This window comes from Furipterus horrens, unplaced genomic scaffold (assembly GCF_987537825.1).
Source record: "Furipterus horrens unplaced genomic scaffold, mFurHor1.1.pri manual_scaffold_12, whole genome shotgun sequence".
Classification (NCBI taxonomy): Eukaryota; Metazoa; Chordata; class Mammalia; order Chiroptera; family Furipteridae; genus Furipterus; species Furipterus horrens.
The window spans coordinates 76,539,020-76,561,160 of record NW_028327182.1 but is presented as its reverse complement, the minus strand read 5'-3'; the positions used below and the strand labels follow the sequence as shown (position 1 = coordinate 76,561,160).

The 22,141-nt window shown below is 34.4% G+C and overlaps 1 protein-coding gene across 1 annotated transcript in view; it reads right to left on the bottom strand.

Moving 5' to 3' along the window:
- The window catches only part of ADAM2 (ADAM metallopeptidase domain 2), a 99,108-nt gene that overhangs the window by 17,385 nt on the left and 59,582 nt on the right, over positions 1 to 22,141 (bottom strand). Inside the window, exon 16 of the mRNA XM_090258219.1 lies at positions 12,044 to 12,227. Within this exon, the coding sequence (XP_090114345.1) occupies positions 12,044 to 12,227 (184 nt within the window). The remainder of the gene's footprint in view (positions 1 to 12,043; positions 12,228 to 22,141) is intronic.

The following is a 22,141-nucleotide window of genomic DNA, read 5'->3' as shown; positions in this document are numbered from 1 at the left end:
AAAGTTAAATCCACCTCAGTTTAGTGACAGATAGAACCTGGGGGATGAAAAGAGAGATGAGCCAATGACAACAAGGTTTCTAGCTTGTCTAACTCTCTTGGTTGTGGTACAATTAACTGAGGTAGAGAAAGCTCAAAAGTTTAGAATATTATTTTTAAGACTTCTTTCAACTGGTCATATTAAATAATACCATACTTCAAAAAAGTTAAAAAATGTTTATTGTACTCATAGAAACCCTTAGAGTAACTTATAATGAACAAAATAACTTTAAAAAAAGTTTCTTTCCCAGTCAGGGCACATGCCTGGGTTGTGCGCCAGGTCCCCAGTTGGGGCGCATGAGAGGCAACCACACATTGATGTTTCTCTCCCTCTCTTTCTACCCCCTTTCCCCAAAATAAATAAATAAATAAATAAATACATACATACATGCATAAATAAATAAAAGCTTTTTAAAAAGTTTCTAAATAATATTGGTAATACTTCTTTAGAATTCTTAACTCTTGAAATATATATGACCATAGCATACTAATTGTTAAAGTCAGAGAATGAATCTGCTCAGATAGGTTTTTTTTTTTAATGTGTTTTATTGATTACAGTGTTACATTTGTTCCAATTTTCCTTCCCTCTGCTCCCCTCCACCCGGTGGCCCCCTCCCTCCCCTTGTCCCCCCTTTTTAGTCCATGTCCATTGGTTGTGCATATAGTTCTTCTCAACCTCTCTCTGTCTATTCCATTCCCTCCTACGGTGTTTCTTAATTCCTATACCATCTCCCTCCCTCTCCCCCTTCCCCTTCCCTGCTGACCTCCCCCCAATATGCTCCCCATACCTATAGTTCTTTTTTCACTCTCATTGCCTATTTAGTTTGCCTTTGTTTCAATTCCCTCGCTTCTGTTGTTGTTTCTTGTGATGCAGTTTTCATTTTAGTGTTCATAGCTTTGATCCTCCTTTTTCTAAACCAGTCCCTTTAACATCTCATATAACAGTGGTTTGGATCTAATGAACTCTTTCAGTTTTATTTTGTCCCGGAAACACTTTCTCTGCCCTTCTATTCTGAATGACAATTTCTCTGGATAGAGTATTCGTGGTTGTAGGTTTTTGCTTTTCATTACTTTGAATATTTCTTGCCAGTCCCTTCTTGCCTGCAGGGTCTCCCTTGAGAAGTCAGCTGATAGTCTAATTGGGACCCCTTTGTACATGATTCTTTTCTTCTCTTGCTGCTTTTAAGATTCTCTCTTTATCTTTAACTTTTGACATTTTGATTCTAATGTGTCTTGGAGTGGTTCTCCCTGGGTCCAGTTGTTTTGGAACTCTCTGTGCTTCCTGGACCTGTAAGTTTATTTCCTTCCCCAAGTTTGGGAAGTTTTGCTTTATTATATTTTCACTTAATTTTTCAATTTCTAGTTCACCTTCTTTGCCCTCTGGCAAACCAATGATTCTTATGTTGGGCCTTCTATAGCTGTCCCAGAGGTTTCTGATCCTCTCATCATTTTCCTTGCTTCCCGTTTTTTTCTCTCTGCACTGGTTGACTGTTTGTTCCTTCTCTGTGTTCTGGTTTGTTGATTTGAACTCTGGATTTTATTTCCTCACTATCTGTCTCGTATGTGGTTTTGTTCCTTTCAGTATGAGTGTTTTTCAATTCTTTCTCATCTTTTTCCAGATCTTTTATAAATTCTGTAAGCCACCTGATAACAATGGCCCTGAACTGAGCCTCTGACAGGTTTCTTATTTGTTCATCTGTCAGATTCCTCATCTGTTGCCTGGTGAGCTGTGCCACCGGGATTTCTATAGTTGTCCGCCTCATTTTGACAGATGCGTTTTGTTTTCTTGGGCCGGCTATAGGGGGCAGTGCCTCTGTACTCGTCACAACCCAGCGACCAGTGGCGATCTGCAACCTTTTTTTGCCACGCTGTGGCCCTTTGTGGTCACTAGCCAGCAACTGGCAGCGGACCAGCAACCTTTTTCGCCACGGGGTGGCACTTTGTCATCACTGCCCAGTGACCAGTGGCGATCTGCAACCTATTTCGCAACGCTGTGGCGCTTTGTGTGGGGGCAGGGGTCCAAGATGGATTCCTGCAGTTATTCTGCTAGGAGACCGGGATCCGTCCTCCCACCCTCTGGGCCTCACTGTTCAGCGATGTGATGGTTGCTCTTCCCAGCGCTGGGGTCAGGAGCTGCTGGGGTTCGACTGCAGCTGGGATTGCTCTCCCTGCCGCTGTCCCTGGTGCTACCACAAACAGCACCGCCCCCTTTCGCTCTTCTTACCTGCCCAAAGGGTGCCGCTGGTTTATAACGTCATATGTTGGGCTTCCGTGTAGTTTTATTTTCTGGAATTTCTAGTCATCTTTTGTTCTGAAGTAGTTGTATTCCTCTCTAGTTGTAGAGGGAGACCGAGTGTGTCCATCTAAGCCTCCATCTTGGCTGGAAGTCACTCACATAGGTTTTGATAAACATTATTGAGCATGGGAAAAAGACATTATTGATATTGCCTGATAATTATGGCAATACATACCTCTTTTTTAGATTTAGAAAGAAATATACTGATCACAAATATAGTCAGGTTATTTTTAGTGATTGTGGTAATAGTATAAAAGTTCTTACTCTAGATACAGACTAATGCTGTTACAGCTAGAAATATACCTGTTCTGTCAGAATGATTCCTTAACACCTAACTAGAACTTGGGCAGAGACGTTAGATATATAATTTGCAGAGCTGTTGTCCAGAAGAAAATAAACCTAGTTCTCAGAACTGTTAAATAAATTGTTTGAGTCACATAAGAAAGAAGTTGAAAAGAGATTGTTGTTATTGTTGGCATTGCTTCTATGCAATGAAATTATTATTATTTTATTTAATATGCTTATTTCTGTTGCACCATGAGGGAAGGCTAGGAAGAAACACCATCCAAAATAGAAATTTAGCTACAAAACCACAAAAATTCTTTCTTTCCACATAAGATTAATATAAAGAAAACTATGTTCTTCACCAAACTCTCTGTAACAGATTTTTCTTATTTTCTATGAGATAAGAAAGATAGTGCATCTTCTTATTTCTGTCATTTGGCCAGAATAGGTTACTACAGAAACCTTCTTGAATGGACAACCTAAAATAATGACTAAAACAACAACAAAAAAGGCATGCATATTATTTTATAAAAAAATATATGGTTGTTACTGGAGATAAAGTAAAAGTTAGTTTTAGGCTCAGAAAATGTGAAGCAATGTGATTTCTTAATAGAATCAAAGACCGAAGCCAGCATTACTTCAGTGGCCATCAGTGAGCATACATGTAGGATTTAAATGATCATGGGCACCCTACACCAGTGATATTTATAAGCAAGTTTTACCTAATCCTAAAAAAATAATCTGGGGAGTGAAATCAGCAAAATAGTGGCACTAAGGAAACCCCAAGTTCTGTTCTTCCTTGGAAATATTTTTTAAAAGGAGAGAGGGAGGGAAGGAGGGGAGAGAGGACAGGAGGGAGGAAGGGAGGAGAGAGATGAAGGAAAGAAGGAAAGAAGGAAGGAAGGAAGGAAGGAAGGGAGGGAGGAAAAAAGAAAGGAAAAAAGGGAGGAAGAAAGGAAACCTGTAGGAGCTCTGGGAGCAGTCCAAGGTCTAAGGCAACCAAGCAAATCCCCATCAAGAGAAAGCCAAAACAGGAGACAATTTGTGGCTTTTTTGCTCCCTTTTACTCCACTCCTTTCCTGGCATGGCACAATCTTGGTCTGAAAATAGCAGCAGCTGAGCTCTTAATCCCCACCACCAACCCCCCTTAAACTGATGGGAATGGAGGAGACCATATTTTCAATATTACAACCGGTCTGAGAAGTTCCTGAGGGACTTGTATTAATTTACCTAATTTAAATCTTATATGGAGAGAAGCAATAGACACTGCTAAAGAAAGCTGAAGAGAGACTAAGACTTTGCAGACACCTAGGGCAAGATAGTTTGTGTGGAGACGTACAACAGAATATCTAAAGCCACAAAGAAATGTTTGCATGAGACTATTTGGAAAAATAAGACATTTAAAAACAGCAATGAATGTGGGAAATCATAAAAGCCTCACACAAGCTCTGGAAAGATGTATATCCCAAAAGATATCAGAAGACCACAAGTTTTCTCCTAGGCTGATTGCAAGGCTCAAGGCTACTCAACAAATTAGTAAAGAACTGTCCCTGCACAGAGCCAGTCTGAAACACTAGGAGAAGTGATGTTTTTGTTTTTGTTTTTTAACCACAAAGTATAGAGTAAAACATGAAAGCATTTCTCATTCAAAGGAAGAAAACAAAGTGACAGATGTTATTTTAAAATGACTGTACTAAATGCTGAAGAAGCTAAATGAAGACATGGATAAAGAATGAAAGAAAATCAGAAAAATGACATGAGAATATCAACAAAGAGATACACAATCAAAGCAAATTTCAATACAGAAAAAATACAATACAGGCCTACCTCATTTTATTGTGCTTATCTACTGCATTTTACAGAATTCATATATATATACATATATACATATATATATATATTTTTTTTATTTTTTTACAAATTGAAGATTCATAGCAATGGAGTGTTATACAAGTCTATCAGCACCATCTTTCCAAAAGCACTTGCTCACTTTGTGTCTCTGAGTCGCATTTTGGTAATTTTCACAATATCCCATAACTTTATATTATTATATTTGTTATGGTGACCTTGATCAGTGGCCTTGGATGTCACCATTGCAATTGTCTTGGAGTTCCAGGAACCATGCCCATATAAGATGGTAAATATAATCGATAAATGTTGTGTGTGTTCTAACTGCTCTACTGGACTGGCTGTTTCCCCATTTCACTCCCTCTGCTCAAGCATCCTTAATCCCTGAGACACAACAATATCTAAATTTAGCAAATTAATAACCCTGTGATGGTGTCTATATGGTCAAGTGAAAGGAAGAGTCTCACATCTCTCACTTTATATCAAAAGCTAAAAATAATTAAGCCTTGTGAGGAAGGCATATCAAAAGGTGAGACAGGCCAAAGGCTAGGCCTCTTGTGTCAAAGAGTTAACCAAGCTGTGAGCGCAAAAGAAAAGTTCTTGAAGGCATTTATAAGTGCTATTGCAGTGACCACATGAATGGCGAGAGAGCAATAAAGTCTTCTTGCTAACATGGGAAACGTTTTAGTGGTATGGATAAAAGGTCAAACAAGCCACAACATTCCCTTAAGCCAAAGCCTAATTTAGAGCAAGGCCCTAACTCTCTTCAATTCTGTGAAGGCTGAGAGAGGTGAGAAAGCTACAGAAAAAGAAGTGTGAAGCTAGAAGCGGTTGGTTAATGAGGGTTAAGGAAATAAGTCATTTCTATAACATCAAAACAAAGTACATGGTGAAGCAACAAGTGCTGATGTAGAAGCTGCAGCAAGTTATCAGGAAGATCTAGCTAAGATAGTTAATAAAGGTGGCTAAACTAACCAACAGACTTTCAATATAAATGAAGCAGCCTTATATTGGAAGATGTCATCTAGGACTTTCACAGCCAGGGAGAAAAAGTCAATGCCTGGTTTCAAAGCTTCAAAGAACAGTCTGACTCTCATATTAGGGGCTAATGCAGTTGGTGGCTCTTAATTTGAAGGCAATGCTCAATCACCTTTCTAAAAATCTTAGAGTGATAAAAAATCATGTTAAATTTATTTAATTTTTACTCTATAAGTGAAACAACAAAGCCTGATGACAGTATATCTGTTTACAACACGGTTTACTCAATATTTAAGCCAGATACTGAGACATTGCTTAGAAAAAAAATTTCTTTCAAAATATTACTTCTCATATGGTATTTTTCTTTCTTTGCCTGGCTTGCTTCACTAAGCATAATTCTCTCTAGTTCCATCCATGTTGTTGCAAATGGCAGGAGTTCCTTCTTTCTTTCTGCTACATAGTATTCCATTGTGTAAATGTACCACAGCTTTTTGATCCACTCATCCACTGATAGGCACTTAGGTTGTTTCCAGCACTTAGCTATTGTTAACAGTGCTGCAATGAACATAGGGGTGCATAAGTTCTTTTGAATGAGGGCTTTAGGATTTTTTGGGTATAATCTTAGCAGTGGAATCACTGGTTCAAAAGGCAGTTCCATTTTTAGTTTTTTGAGGTAATTCCATACTGTTTTCCATAGTGGCTGCACCAGTCTGCATTCCCACCAACAGTGCAGTAGGGTTCCCGTTTCTCCGCATCCTCTCCAGCACAAGTTGTTTGTTGATTTGTTGATTATGGCCATTCTGACTGGTGTGAGGTGGTATCTCATTGTGGTTTTTATTTGCATCTCTCTGATGGCTAGTGATGTTGAGTGTTTTTTCATGTGTCTATGGACCTTCTGTATGCCCTCTTCGGAGAAGTGTTTGTTCAGGTCCTTTGCCCATTTTTTAATTGGGTTGTTTGTTTTCTTGATGTTGAGTCATATAAGCTCTTTATATATTTTGGAAATCAGTCCCCTGTCTGTGATGCCATTGGCAAATATGTTTTCCCATGTGGTTGGTTTCCTTTTCATCTTGCTGATGTTTTCTTTTGCTGAGCAGAAACTCTTTAGTTTGATGTCACCTAATACAGGAAACTAAAGAACAACACAAACAAAAGAACTAAATAGAACAAAGAGCAGAATAGCAGTCAATAGGGGGGAGGGGGGAGGGAGAGAAGGGGGATAAGTAAGGGAAGGGTTTAGTCAGAGAACGTGTATAAATGACTCATGGATATGGACAACGGGGAGGGATATGATTGCAGGAGAGGGGGTGGGCTGGGTGGGGAAGAGAAATGGGGGAAAAATTGGACAACAGTAATTGAAAAACCAAAAAAAAAAAAAAATTACTTCTCATTGACAATGAGAACAACCAAGAACTCTGATGGAGCTGTACAATGAGGTTAATGTTTTTTTTTTTTTTTATGCTTGTTAATACAACCTCCATTCGCAGCCCACATTTAAGTTTTACTATTTAAGAAATACATTTTGAAAGGCTATAGATACTCGTCGGCAGCCGTCCGTCTCGAGAGACGATGGTGTAGCTTCTTAAGAGTCTATCTGCACCGCCGAGAATGGCTGTGCAGTCCGACTCGGGAGTGACATGGTATGTGTCTCCTCCCGTGTTGAATCGACATCTTGCGATGACGCTGGAGTGTCCTCTCCAGTGAAGCTGAAGCTACAGAGCCTGGGCAGGGTGATATGGAGGGTCTGCTGTTGCCCATGCAGCAGACCCCCCCTTTCTTCGCAGCTGAAGGGTCCAAGGGAAAGACGGAGTCAATACAGCTTGGCTTCAGGTGCGCCGCAGGAGTTGCCGGTGTTGACTACAACGTCAGACCTCCTTAGGGACTCCGGCTCCGGATTTTCTGTCGGGGTTTACTCCCTTAGCCTTTCCCCTGAAGAGGTATGCCGCAAGGCAGCGGAGGTTTTTTTGGAGTCAGAGTTTTCCTTCTCTGCTATAGATACTATAATAGTGATTTCTCTGATGAATCTAGGCAAAGTAAATTGAAAACCTTCTGGAAATGATTTACAATTTTAGTTGCCATTAAGAACACTTGTGATTTATGGAGAGAGGTCAAAATATCAATATTAACAGGAGTTTGAAAGAAGTTGATTAGAGCCTTCATGGATGACTGAGGGATTCAAGACTTCGGTGAAGGGAGCAAGTGCAGAGGTGGTAGACATAATAGAACTAGAATTAGAAATGGAGCCTGAAGATGTGACTGAATTGCTGCAATCTCATGATAAAATTTTAAAGATGAAGAGTTGCTTCTTATGAATGAACAAAGGAAGTGGTTGGTTGAAATGAAATCTACTCTGGGTGAAGATGTGAAAATTGTTGAAGTAACAACAAAGGATTTATAATGTTACATAAACTTAGCTGATAAAGCAGTGCAAGGTTTAAGAGAACTGACTTCATTTTTAAAAATTCTGTTGGTAAAATGTTATCAAAATGAATCACATGATGCAAAGAAATTATTTATGAAAGGAAGAGTCAATTGATGAAGGAATCTTCATTGTTGTCTTATTTTAAGAAATTGTCACAGCCATCCTAAAATTAAAAAATTATCATTCTAATCAGTCAGCAGCCATCAACATCAAGAGAAGACCCTTTACTGTAAAAAAGATTATGACTTGCTTAAGACTCAGGTGATGGTTAGCATTTTTAATAATAAAATGTTTTTAATTAAGGTATGTGAATTTTTTATTATTATGAAACATAATCAGTTGCATTTCTATATACTAATAGTGTACATTTTGAAAAAGAAATTAAGTAAACAGTTCCCTTTACAATAGCATCAAAATGAATACTTATGAATAAACTTAGTCAAGGAATTAAAAAAACTTGTACACTGAAAACTATAAAATAATTTGCTGAAAGATATTAAAGAAAACACAACAAATAGAAAGATATCTCATGTTCATGCACTGAAGACTTAATATTGTCAAGTGGTCAGTATAACCCAAAGAAACCTGCAGATTCAGCAAAGTCCTATAAAATACCAGTGTTTTTTATGGAAATAGAAAAACATCCTAAACTCATTATAGAATATTAAGGAACTAAAAATAGCTAAAACAATCTTTAAAAAATAGAGACCCAATTATTGATTTCAAACTTACTATAAAAGCTACAGTATTCAAAGCAGTGTGATACTCATATAAAGACAGATGTACAAATCAGTGGAGAAAAAAAAAGAACCCAGAAAAAAAACCTTTCATAATCAGTCTAATAGTAAATATTCACATGCAAAAGAATAAATTTGGACCTTTAATTTATAGCATATATGAAAATTAACTCAAAATGGATCCTAGACCTAAACATAAGATCTTGAACTATAAAACTCCAAGGAGAAAACAGGGTAATTGACATTGAATTTGTCAATAATTTCATAGATATGACACAAAAGACATAGGAAGAAAGAATAAACTATACTTCAACTAAATGAAAAAAATTTGAGCATCAAAGGACTCAATTAACAAAGTTAAAGAAATACCATAGAATGAGAGAAAATATTTTAAAATCATATATCTAATTAAGGATTATTAATACCTAGAATATATAAAGAACTCCTATAACTCAGCAACAACCAAATAACTCAAATTTTTTTAAAAAATGGGCACAGGATGTGAATAGACAGAAATGTAAATGTCTAATAAGTACATGGAGATATGCTCAATATCACTAATCATTAGAGAAATAAAGATAAAAAATTATAATGAAGTACCACTTTAACCCATTAAAATAGCTATTAGAAAACAAAGAATAAATATTGGTGAGAATGTGGAGAAATTTTAATTCTTGGGCACTGATGGTGGGGATAGGAAGTAGTAAAAAACATGTAGGAGCTTCTCAAAATTTGTCATATGATCCAGCAATTTCACCTCTAGGTATTTATTCAAAACATTTGAAACAAGAACCTGAACATTAATTTGTACACCAATGATAGTAGCAACATTATTTATAACAGCCAAAATGTGGAAATAAATCAGCTATCCATTGACAAATAAATATACGAACAAGATATGGTATAAATATCAGTGGAATATTATTCAGCCTTAAAGAGAAAAAAAATTTGATACGTGCAACAACATGGATTAATTTGAAAACATTACACCAGGTAAAATAAACCAGATTCAAAAGGACAAATAGCATATGATTTCACTTGTATGAGGTATCTTGGATATTGAAATTTATAGAGACAGAAAGTAAAATAGTGATTATCAGGGGCCATGGAAAGGGGTCACTAGGAAGTTATAGTTTAATGTGTACAGAGTTTCTATTTGGGATGACAAAAATTTTCTGGAGAAATACAGTGATGATGGTTGCACAAAAATACAAATATATTTGTGTCCCTGGACTGTACACTTAAGAATGGTTAAAGTACTAAATTTCATGTTATGCATGTTTTACCACAAAAATAGTATTTTATATTCAGCACCTTATACATGAGGATAAGAAGCAACATCATTAAACTCACGTGGCAGGAGCAATACAGTTCATCCTCGAACAACTCAGGTGTGGAGGTACTGACCCACTTGCAGTTGAAAATTAGTGTGTAACTTTAAACTCCCCCAAACTCAACTACAGTTGCCCTTTGGTAGCCACAGAGGATTAGTTCTAAAATCTGTATGGATACCAAAATCAACTGATACTCAAGTTTCTTATATAAAATAGTATAGAACAATGCATACCTTCAGCCCTCCACATCTGCAGTTTCCCAGCTGTTCAAAAACACTGTTTTCAATCCATCATTAGTTGAATCTGGAGATGGGAAACCCATGGATATGAAGAGCTGACAGTATTTATTGAAAAAAATCCACATATAAGTGTAAGGTCAAACGTGTGTTGTTTGAAGATTAACTGTATCTATTGTTATCCCCATCAGACCAGGGCATCCTGAAAAATTATGTATTAAATTCTTTAGTACGTGCGGAATATATAATTTGAATGAATATGCTTGTTTTCCATGGCTGAAATCGTGGGGGCAAATTGGAATATTTATTTAATATGATAAAGAAATTAAACATGAATAAAACACAAGATAATTCAAATAAATTTAGACATAAATCTTTTGAAACATTTTAAATGCATTCATTATAATAAAAAATTAAAATAGAAAGTAAAAGGGACTCCTCAAGGAACACAGTTTTTAATGCTGTACATGTTTGACCATTAAAATCGATTATGACTATTTATTTTTTAAAAGATTTTACTAGTTTATTTTTAATTTGATGGGAGGGGATTGATAGAGGGAAAGAAACATTGGTGAGAGAAACATGAATCTTATGAGCTGATCAAACCCATGGCCTTTCACAATTGCGAGGCAATGCCCAACCAACTGAGCCACACCAGTCAGGGTTGGGATTCTACTTAACAAGATTACTGTGGTTTTTCAGGCTCAGCCAGGTCACTTCCGACAATCTGCTTTACTTTCATCAATAGTGTGATATTCTGATTTTTATTTATCTTCAGGTTTATATTCTTTTTGAGCACACAAATGGTTTATGTTTTTAGCAACTTAAAATTAGTTCCTTTTTTCCATTTTGGAAGAAGAGGCAAATAAATACTAGTACCTTGCTCACATTTTATAGATCTTTTCATGCTGTAATCTTTTACATTTTTTACTTAAGGAGGAAAAAAAAACGACAGAAGTGTTGGAGTGTTCATAGTTACCGTTTCTATTTTCAATGGTGAAGTCATGTTCCTCACATGTTTTCTTGTGGTCAGCCATAGAGGGCATGCGAGTTAGTGAGAATGATGACAATTACCTGAGATTTCTTGTTTCCATCATATTCCTCTAAGACTCCTTCAGTTGTTCTTTCAGAATCATGCATTGATATTGTCTACTCTAATCTTCTTGAAATATTTTAATGAGTATTTTTGTTGATTTATTTAGACAAAATACTGTTACATCAGTTTTTATGCTTATAATTTCTACTTGAACTTCAAGATCAAGACTTTACATAACAGATCTTGGCAAATCCTTGTTAGAGTCCTTTGAGGATTAACTGTGTACATGTAGGTGGTAATATTTTCAACTTTTTAATACTCTGTCACTAATATCTATTACAAATTAAAACTATATGGATAGGATCCAATATCTCTTGCTAGATCTTTGTTAATGAAAGGACTTTTGGAATTTCTTGTGACAATGTACCTTAGATTAATTTTTGCTTTACTCTATGTATTTTATTATTTTCATCACTAAAATGGATGCATATTATATAACAACTATTTTAAAGTAATTATATAATAAGAATAATTCATGACATTACATATTCTGTGTAATATAATTTAACAAAATACAGCAAATGATCAACATGACTTTCAAGTCAGTGATTATACATTGTTTCTATGAAAAAAAAGCCAATATAATATTCATGGTGATATTATCTATGCATGAATGCAGATTATTCTTTTCTTTTTAAAGTTTTTATTTAAAAGTTTTCTATTTTCTTATTTTTGAAATTGAATGTGCATTTAAATTATGAGGAAAATACTAAGCAGGCATTTAAAATTAGAGCATAAATTAGACAGTCATTTGGGAATAAAAGACTACATACCTTATTTTCACCACAAACAGTTCCATCTCTTACCCACATCTTCTGGCTCTCCACATGAGTACTTGAATATTCCAATGAGAGGCAGATGTGTCCATTTATATTACTATACGTAACAGTGGCATTTTTAATAAAAAGTACATTTTGTTGTTCATATTTACATATTAATCTTCCACACAGCAGATCTCTATAATTTACCAATACATGAAAATCATCAGTTTTAAGTACAGGGAAAAATATTAGAATAATATCTAAAGCAAAGACAATAATGCATTAAAGTTGAGTAAAGAGATGTATACAATTAATTATGAAACTCCAAAAAAAAAAATGAGGGCTTTGACTGTATTGTTAATAATAACCGAATGCTTTAATATTATGAATTACTTCTTAGTTAGCCTGAAAGCTTTTTTGTAATGATTACTTTTAAAAAATTCTTAGACATAATCAATTTCCAGTTTATTCTATCCTAAAAATTTAGTAAAGTTTATCTAATTATCAGTCTTACTTGATTTCCTTTTCAGTTTTTAAAATACAATACCTACTGTTGGCATAATGGTCAAGACTTTTGAGACCCAGACTCAAAAAATATTATATGCAATAAAATCAGTATAAAACTACTAAATACATCATAATGACAGCACTGTAAATGCCCCTCAAATCATAAAAGTAACCAGAAAATTTAAAAAGCATTAATAACAAACAAACAATAATACAGCTTGTGATGGACTTTCCAACAGAAATAATGGAAACCAGAAGATTATTAAATGACAGATTCAGAGGTGATATAAAATGTCTATTGTTTTCCCGTTCTATATGCATAAAAATATATTTTGAAATGAAATGTGGCATTTTCAGACAATAATTTAGAAAAGTTGTCACTAGAAGTACTGGTGTAAACTATATACTGAGTTCTTCCCATTTAAGAAATTGATCCTAGATATATAACTTGTGTAAGTATAAAATATATTTATTTTTTATATGATTATAAAGTTTACTTTTCATTCTTAGTTAGTTGAGGGTGTTTATCATGTGCCATTGCTAGGTTTTGTGATAAATTTGACAAAAAATAAAGAAAATTGTGTAGATAAATCTAAGTGAGGGGACTGGGAGAGAAAAAACATAGGTTAAATCATCTTCCCCTCGAAAAAGTATAAAATGGGAAATTTGTCCAAACAACCATTTCAGGGCTGTGAAAACTGGTTAAAAGCAAACGACAAATTGAGAAGCATTTATGAAAAGCTGCTATAAAATCAAGTGCCTGAGTCTGTTTCCATGGCCTCTCTTAGCTCTGTGGATGCTGTCACTTTAACAGGGCACTCTTGGCCATGCAAACCAATAAATTTAATAGCAGAGGGGTTGCTCTTGATTTGGTGCAGAGGACAGAAAAAAAATCTCATTTAGCAGCATTTTGAGTAAACATAGCAAACCTAATAGGGAATCGATGTAAAATCGGAATCAATTTTTGCCTGAGATTGAGGTTCCAATTGGGATCAAGCCAGAGTTTAAGCATAACCCTAAAAATGAGAGCTCCCTAAACGGTGGTGATAGTCTTCCCTTACACCACATTCCTGGTTGACTGGAAGGCTATGTGCACGTGTTGAGGGTACATGTGAAAGATTGATTTAGAAGAAACAGCAGAGGAAACTTTATATTTGCCTCCATCTAAATGTGCTCCCTAATTTACAAACAGAGTCATCTCATACACTCACACACATACAATGCCAGATGGCTTCAGTGATGAATTCTATACTAATTCTAACAAACTTTATAGAAAACGATAAGGGTAAAGCACTTTCCAACTCATTTTGTGAGGCAGGTATTAAACTTATATCAAATACAAGCAAAGTCATCACTATATAATAAGCATAGATGCATAAAGCCTTAACAAAATATTAGCAAACCAAATCTAGAAATATATAAAAATGTTTTATACCATGACTAAGTGGGAATTAACCTGGAATGCAGAATTAGATTAATATCTAAAAGATTGTAATTTATAGAATATAAACTAAAGAAGTTCATCATCATGAAATCATTATTATATAAAATGTTAAAGGGACGTATTGAAGAAAAAATATCAAAACTATGAACAATAAAGTGACAATAAATACATATTTATCAACAATTGAATCTAAAAAAAAAAACCAAAAGAAGCAAACAAGAAGAATGGAGACAGAATCGTGGATATGGAGAGTGTTTTGATGGTTGCCAGATTGGGGTAGGGGGGGATGGGTGAAGAGGTGAGGGGATTAAGAAGTACAAATACAAGAGTCAGACTGACACTGACCATATGGGTTGAGGAAGGGGGAGAAGGAGGAAAAGAAAGGGAAAGAGCTTGTCAAGGAACTAGTATAAATGACTAATGGACATGAATAATAGGGTGGGGATAGACTGTGGGAGAAGTGGAGGTGGGCAGGACAGGGGAGAGTAACAGGGAAAAAATGGGACAACTGTAATAGATTAACAATTTTTAAAAAGTACAAATAGGGGGTTACAGAATGGCCATGGGAATGTAAAGTACAGTATAGGAAATGGATCAGCCAGAGAACTTATATGCATGACCCATGGACATGAACAATGGTGTGGTGATTGCCTGGAGTAGGGGGGTGCTGCATGGAGGGGGGCTAAGTGGAAAATGGGACAACTGTAATAGTATAATCAATAAAATATAATTTAAAAATTTGTGTCTACACAGACACTTGAACCTTTGTCATTTGTTATATCCTAAGAGCAACAAATACATGTCTTTACAGAACAAACAAGCAAACAAAGACTGTACAATAATGTTCACAGTAGCATTATTTTTAATAGTCCAAAATTAGGAGTACTGTGAATACCTACTAGTTGATTATGATTAAACAAATGATTAAACAAAATGTTTATATTCACACCATACTATATTATTCAGCAGTGAACATTATGAACTATTGCTATATATGCTATAAAATAGATGAACCTTAAACACATTATGATGAGTAAAATAAACCAGACCAAGAAAAAACACTACATATTGTGTGATTTTTCATATGTAAAATTTCCAGAAAAAGAAAATCATAGACAAAGAAGTTTACTGGTTGCTTGGTGCTGGGGTCAGGAGTAAGGATTAATTCCAAATGTGACAGAGGAAAATTCAAAATGATTCTGGATTTTAATGTTTTTTTGTACTTCTATAAATTTATCACAAAATGAGTAAAATATCCTCTTACGTGGATTGATTATTTTTAGCAAAGTGATTGATATCTTTATAAAGCTGTTAAAAATAGTATCAGAGCTCCAGAAAAAAGTTTGCAAGTCACTTATCTTGTCATTACAAGAAAAAGCTGAACAAACTTGTATCAATGGCTTTTCTTGGACCTACAGGCGAACTGAGAGTGCAGAGAAAACTACTGGCATGCATCTAGAAACCTAATGCATGCAGAATCAATAAATGTAGCAACTTCCATTTGCTTACCTGGAGCAGAAGCCACTGAACTACATAAGCCATCAAAAATACTTAAATACAAATTTTGACAGATTTCTGGAACCTGAAAGTGGAATAACATGAGAATGAGAAACTCCTGGGGAGCACAACCATAAGGCATTACTATATTTTTCCTGGGGAAACCCAGGAATCCTATCAAGAACCCTATCTAAAAAAGCCCTCCAAGTAGACTTTGCAGGGGAAAGAGAAGAGTAACCATGGTGAAACTTTCTGAGGCCCTTCTTCCTAACAAAGGCTTAATATCCAGGTGGAAGGACTGTATCAGAGGACAGTTTAGAAACAAAAGGAAAGGATAGCAAGAAACAAAAGTAACAGAAATGAATAGTTTTCAAGGGCTTATCAATAACAATTAAAATAGGAGAAGAAAGACTCAGTGAACTCAGTGATGGGTCAATAGAAATTTCCATAAGTAAAATACAGTTAAAAAGAACTTATGCACCCCTATGTTTATAGTGGTGCTATTTACAATAGCCAAGTGCTAGAAGCAGCCTAAGTGCTCATCAGTAAGTGAGTGAACCAAAAACCTGTGGTACATTTACACAGTGGAATATTAAGCAGCAGAAAGAAAGAAAGGACTCTCACCTTTTAAGACAACATGGATGGAACTAGAGAGTAATATGTTTAGTGAAATAAGCCAGTCAGTGAGAGACAGACCATATGATCTCACTGATAACAGGAATCTAATGAACAAAATAAACTAATGAACAAAATAGAACCACAGACAAGGAAACATGGATCAGACTGAAAGTGACCAGAGGGGAGGGGTAAGAGGGATAATGGTGGAGAGAAGGAGGAGGGACTAGTCACAGAACATGTAAGAATGACCCACAGACATGAACAATAGTGTGGGAATTGACTGTGGGAGCTGAGGGTGGGATGGGCAGAGGAGGGTAAAGGGGGGAAAGTTGAGACAACAGTAATAGAATAACAATAAAAAATGAAAGGGTCTGGTCAAGGAACTAGTAGGAACGACCCATGGACATGGACAATGGGGTGGGGATTGACTGGGGGAGAAGGGATGGGGAAAGAAGTGGGACAACTTTAATAGAAAAAATAAATAAATATGATTTATAAAAGTAATGGAAAAAAGAAAACAGAACAGAAAATCCAAGAACTATGCAACAATATCAAAAAGTGTAACATTATTTTATTAAGAACAGCAAAAGAAGAAGAAATAAAATGGAGCAGAAGAAATATTTGAAAAAATTATGGTCAAAATTTCTCCAACGTTATTGAAAACTAAAAAGCCACTAATGCAAGAGACACAGAGAACACCAAGTAGGGTAAACACTAAAACAAAAACCATCCACAAAAATATCACCTTTAAACAGAAGAAAGCTAAAGTCAATGAGAAAATCTTAAAGGCGAACTAGGTTGGGGACACACTTTTCAGAGAAACAAGGATAAGAATTACAGTATCACAGTAGATTTTTTATTAAAATAAAACATGCAATTTAGAAGAGAGTGTAGAAAATTTTCAAATGTTAAAAGAAAAATAAAAGCTATCTCAAAATTTTTTTCCCAGTGAAATTATCCTCCCAAAGTTATGAGAAATGAAGATTTTCTCAAACAAAAATTAATTGAATTATTTGCCAGCAGATCTGATTTGCAAGAAATGTTAATGGAATTCTTCAAACAGAACAAAAATGATATAGGTCAGAAACTGGATCTACTTAAAGAATTAAAGAGTATCAGAAAATGAATAAATAAAATAATAAGTTTTAATTTTCTTATTAACTAAAGTAAAATATAACTGTTTACTTAAAGCAATAATACAAAGACTATATTGAATATTTATAGCATATGTGCAAGTAAAATGAATAACAGCAATGTTACAAGGGACTTGATGGAAAGAATTGAGATAATAGTAAACCAGTACTACACAAGAAGCAGTAAACTGTTATGTGAAGGCAGAATATTACTGTGTTATATATCATTATTTAAATATAGCAGATATGAGTCCAACCATACCATTAGTCATAGTCTAAATAACCATTTAAAATCCTGACATTGTCAGAGTGAAAAATGAAAATATGACTCCAGGTGGTTTAACATCTGAAAAGAAATTAATGTAACATACTATATTAATAGAATAATGGACAAAAACCATAGAGTCATGTCAATAGATAAATGAAAAACATTGAAAAATGCCATTAAAGATTAAGAATTTGCATCCAAGAAGGAATACAGAGAAACTTTCTCAATCAGAGAAAGGATATCAACAAAAAAATCTATAGCTACCAATAACCTTAATGGTGGAATGCTGAATTTTTCTCATAAAATTAGAGATGAGCAAGTGTCTCTTCTTTCTCCACTTATATTTTAAAATTTTAATGAATATGTGTACAGTGTAATCAAGCAAGAAAAACCAACTAAAGACATCCTCACTAAAAAAGGATATTAATTAAGACTTTATTTGCCATTGACATGATCATGGACATGAAAATGTCAAGAAATTCACATACCAAAAAAAAGGTTTAGGAAGGTCACACAATATAAAAGATCAATATAAATTGTTATTTATATTTTCATTATTATTATAATAATATAAACAATGTGAAAATGAAATTTAGAAAATCATTCATTATAATAGTTTCAAAAATAGAATGTTTAAGAATATATTTAATAAAATCAATGTAACATTTGAACACTGAAAGCTAATAAAACTGACTGAAAAAAGGGCGACAACTCTCATAGAATATCAATTAAAAATTTTTTTAAGAAAAGGAATATTGAAATAAGCTGAGACATTCTATTGGGTTGGCCAAAAAGTCCATTTGGTTTTTTTCCATAAAATAAAAGCAATTTTTCATTTTCACCAATAACTTTATTAATTTGGACATTTTGAACATGTTGGCTATCTTCCACATGGTATAACATTGATTGTTCTCAATTAATGTCTTGATTTGATCACTACCAACCTCACCTTGTCTACCCAACCATGGAGTATCGCCCTTTGAGAAATCTCCAGCATGAAACTTTATAAACCACTTTTGACACATTCTATCAGTTACAGCACTTTCTCCATACACTGCACAAGTCTTTTTTGTGTGTTTCAGTTGTTTTTACCTTTCTTGAAATAATAAAGCATAATATGCTGAAAATGCCACTTACTTTCTTCCATCTTCAATATTAAAATGGTTACACAAAAATTCACCAGTTTTGATAAGTTTTTTAAAAAATGCACACAGCTGTCACATTACAATGTAACAAAATTGTTTCAAATGAAGTTCAAGAAAACTAAGCGCTACTAGAGCCATCTTATGGAAAAATACAAATGAACTTTTTTGGCCAACAGGAAACATTTATCAATTGAAAACTCAGTATTGTTAAGATGGCAAGTCAGACCACACCAATGCAAGTCCATCTGATTAAATCTAAAGAGTAAGGTCTATCTATGAACTTCCTGGTTCCAATTTCCTGGTTTTGATATTGTACTACAGATAAATATAATAAGGTGTTACCATTTGGGGGAACCCACTAAAGGGTATAGGGAGCCTATGTATTCTCTGTATATTTTTGCAACTTCTGGTAAAACTACAATTAGTTCAGAATAAAATGATACAAAGATAAAACTCATCGAAATAATCCTATGTATCTATCTACCCAACATAAATAAAACTATATCTCATCATAAAAACCTAACCTTCTTTGAAGGTTTATAGCAGCTCTATTTATAATTTCTCAAAACAATTCACCACATAATTGATCATAAATAAGTGAAGAATAAAATATTGTGATACTTGCATTGTACATATCATTTTCCATGATATTTAGAATTATTTGGCAACAAAAATATAAAATGTTAATTGAGAGCAATCTATTTGAATCTCAAAAATTATTCTAGGTATATCAAGTATAACATACCAAAAATGCATACCATAAGAATCAGTTTACATGAAATGTTTGGGACTACTACATACATCTATCATTGTTGAGATAAGAACACAGAAATTGGAGAAAATATACTTGTATGATGGAAATATTAATCAAGTTCTTCACCTAAATTATGTTTAATCATTAGTTTATGTAAATTAAAAAAATAAATTCAAGAAAAACAAAGAGAGATGACTCAAAGGAGTTTATATACATTCTATCATTAGAACGCTATGTTTATATTTAGACTTTAAACAAAACTCTGTAAGGGTAAAACAGTAGTGTTCTCAGGTGTTTAAAATGAAAATTGAATTATTTAAAAAGTCCCGTGAGAATAACAAGTAAACTTTTTAGGTCAGCATGCCCTTGATGTATCACAGTTGGTTGCCCTGCACTCTGAGCAGAGATGATCAAGAAAAGAAGCACTCTCAGTGCCTCCATAGCCTCACGCATGGAAGGCAGCAGTAGCTGCCTGTTAAGAGTTTTTACATTAAACAATAATAATATATCGACAAAGAAAAAAAAAGTCCTATGAAATAGGAAGAGAAAATATTATTAATCCCATTTCATATACAAGTAACTAGAATCCAAAAGGGTAGCTTTCTTTTGCAAGACACATGGATAAAGAGTTAAAGCAAAGAATCTCTAACTACATATATGGTAGGTAGGAAACTACATCTTCTCTAATTAAAAATATGAACAATAAACTGTTTAAATGCATTTAACCTGTTAAATTTATCTGTACTCTTAAATATTTACTAATCTAAATTTAATATCTATTTACCTTTATTTAAATAATTTTAAAATTAAGCGTTCAAGGGTCAAAGTCACATTAATAAAGAAAAGTAAACAAATTATATACAATGGAGTTATCGCTATGTACGTCATGTAAGGTATATGCAATATTTTAACAAAATGGATATCTTCAAATTTATGTCTGATGGATTATTGTGAGCATCTGCTTATAGCATATGTTACATCACAGAAATTTTATTTGGCCCATAAATTGTTTAGGATCTTAAAGGCTATCATGTATCCATTGCTATGTCAACAAATTATCCTGCACCAAAAGGGGCAAGAGTGACTAACTTCAGCCCAGCTATGTACCATTTTCTCTATACAATCTCCCACTCAGTAAAATATTAGCAATGAGGTAAATCTAGATACCTTAGAGGAATTTTTGGGGGGATGGGAATCAATTTTCTATGACCTGACTTTTTGTGCCTTTGGGCAAAAAAGGGAAATGAAAGAGAGGAAAGCAGCCTCTAACATTCAGGTGAAGGTCATCATTATATTAACAACAAGGCCTTGACGTTGATACAAGCTGACTTGCACTCATAGCTAGACCATGGTGCTTACCTGTTGAACAAAGGCAATTATAAGAACATTAACTTTAGGTAAAGTCATTCTGTGACCACGGCGGATCATGTCTGAAAATAGGGAGACAAGAAATATACATTGTCCAAGCAATAAAATTACCAAAAATCCCTCTCATCCAGCTAATAGGAGTGACTGTTGTTTTATTACCAATTACAGTTTCAGTATCACTCTAGTTTTTGTTCTTCGTATATAAGATTTATAAGATATCCGATCACAGAATCACTTTCGTTTTCTAAAGACATCCAATTCAGAGCAAAGATCCACTTCCTAAAACCCTACTGAAAATCACTTAACATAAGCTCAAGTTCTATAACAAGTCTCTAAAACTCTGAAACTATGATGTTTCAAAGTATCCCATAGAGTCAAGTCTCACTGACTGCAAGATGTAAGAAACCCAACTTGTTCAACTATAGATAGGTTCATTCCTGGTGGTCTTTGGCTGGAAGGCATTGACACAGAACTTGACCTAAAAATAATTTCAATAGTTACGAAGTGGGTTGAAGTGGATTCCAATTGGGGTAGAATTCTAATATAACGCACACATACACACACACACACACACACACACACAGAAACACACCTGCACTCATGCACATGGAAGGCTTTGGATTGTAAATAGAAAGGGAAGAATTACATGGTAATTGAGCCTTAAGAATGGAAACTGCATATGAGATATTTTGCATTGTGCCTTTTAAGAAATTCATGAGAACACATTCAATCTTATTAGCTTGACTAATCAAAGGGCAGAATTAGAAGATGGGCCTAAATGTCAATTTGGTGACCGAAAATTAAGAGGGATTGGGCCCTAAGATGTGCATATAAACTTCACTCTTAATCTTGGCTGACCACTGAATTAAGTATATACAGTGAAGACTCCGGGGAATTCATAAAATGCATCTAAGGAGACATAAATAAATGAACACTGTTTTCAGCTGCTGCTTACAAAGAGATACTCTTTATGAGTCTAGCTATGCTAAATACCTTCTATATCAAAATACGATAGCCTTCTGAAATACATAAGTGAATGCAAAGTTTCCATTGTATATTATTCATGGTATCCAATATAAAGTCAAAAATTGCTAGACATAGTCAAGGAGCAAATAAATCACTAGATATCAATATCAAAATGGCCCAGATATTGCAATTATCAGAGAAAAGCCTTTTAGCAACTAATATAAAAATTACTAGTCATTTAAAGGGACATATAGTCACAATAGTTAGAAGGTTTCCTTTAGTCAGTATGTGCTTTAGCAATTGTGAAACAAACTTCTGTTTATTCTGGGTATGAGTTTATATAAAAGCAACTTATAACAGTACTAAGATGTACTTTCTGATGTGCATACTACATGTCATTCCCATTCAAG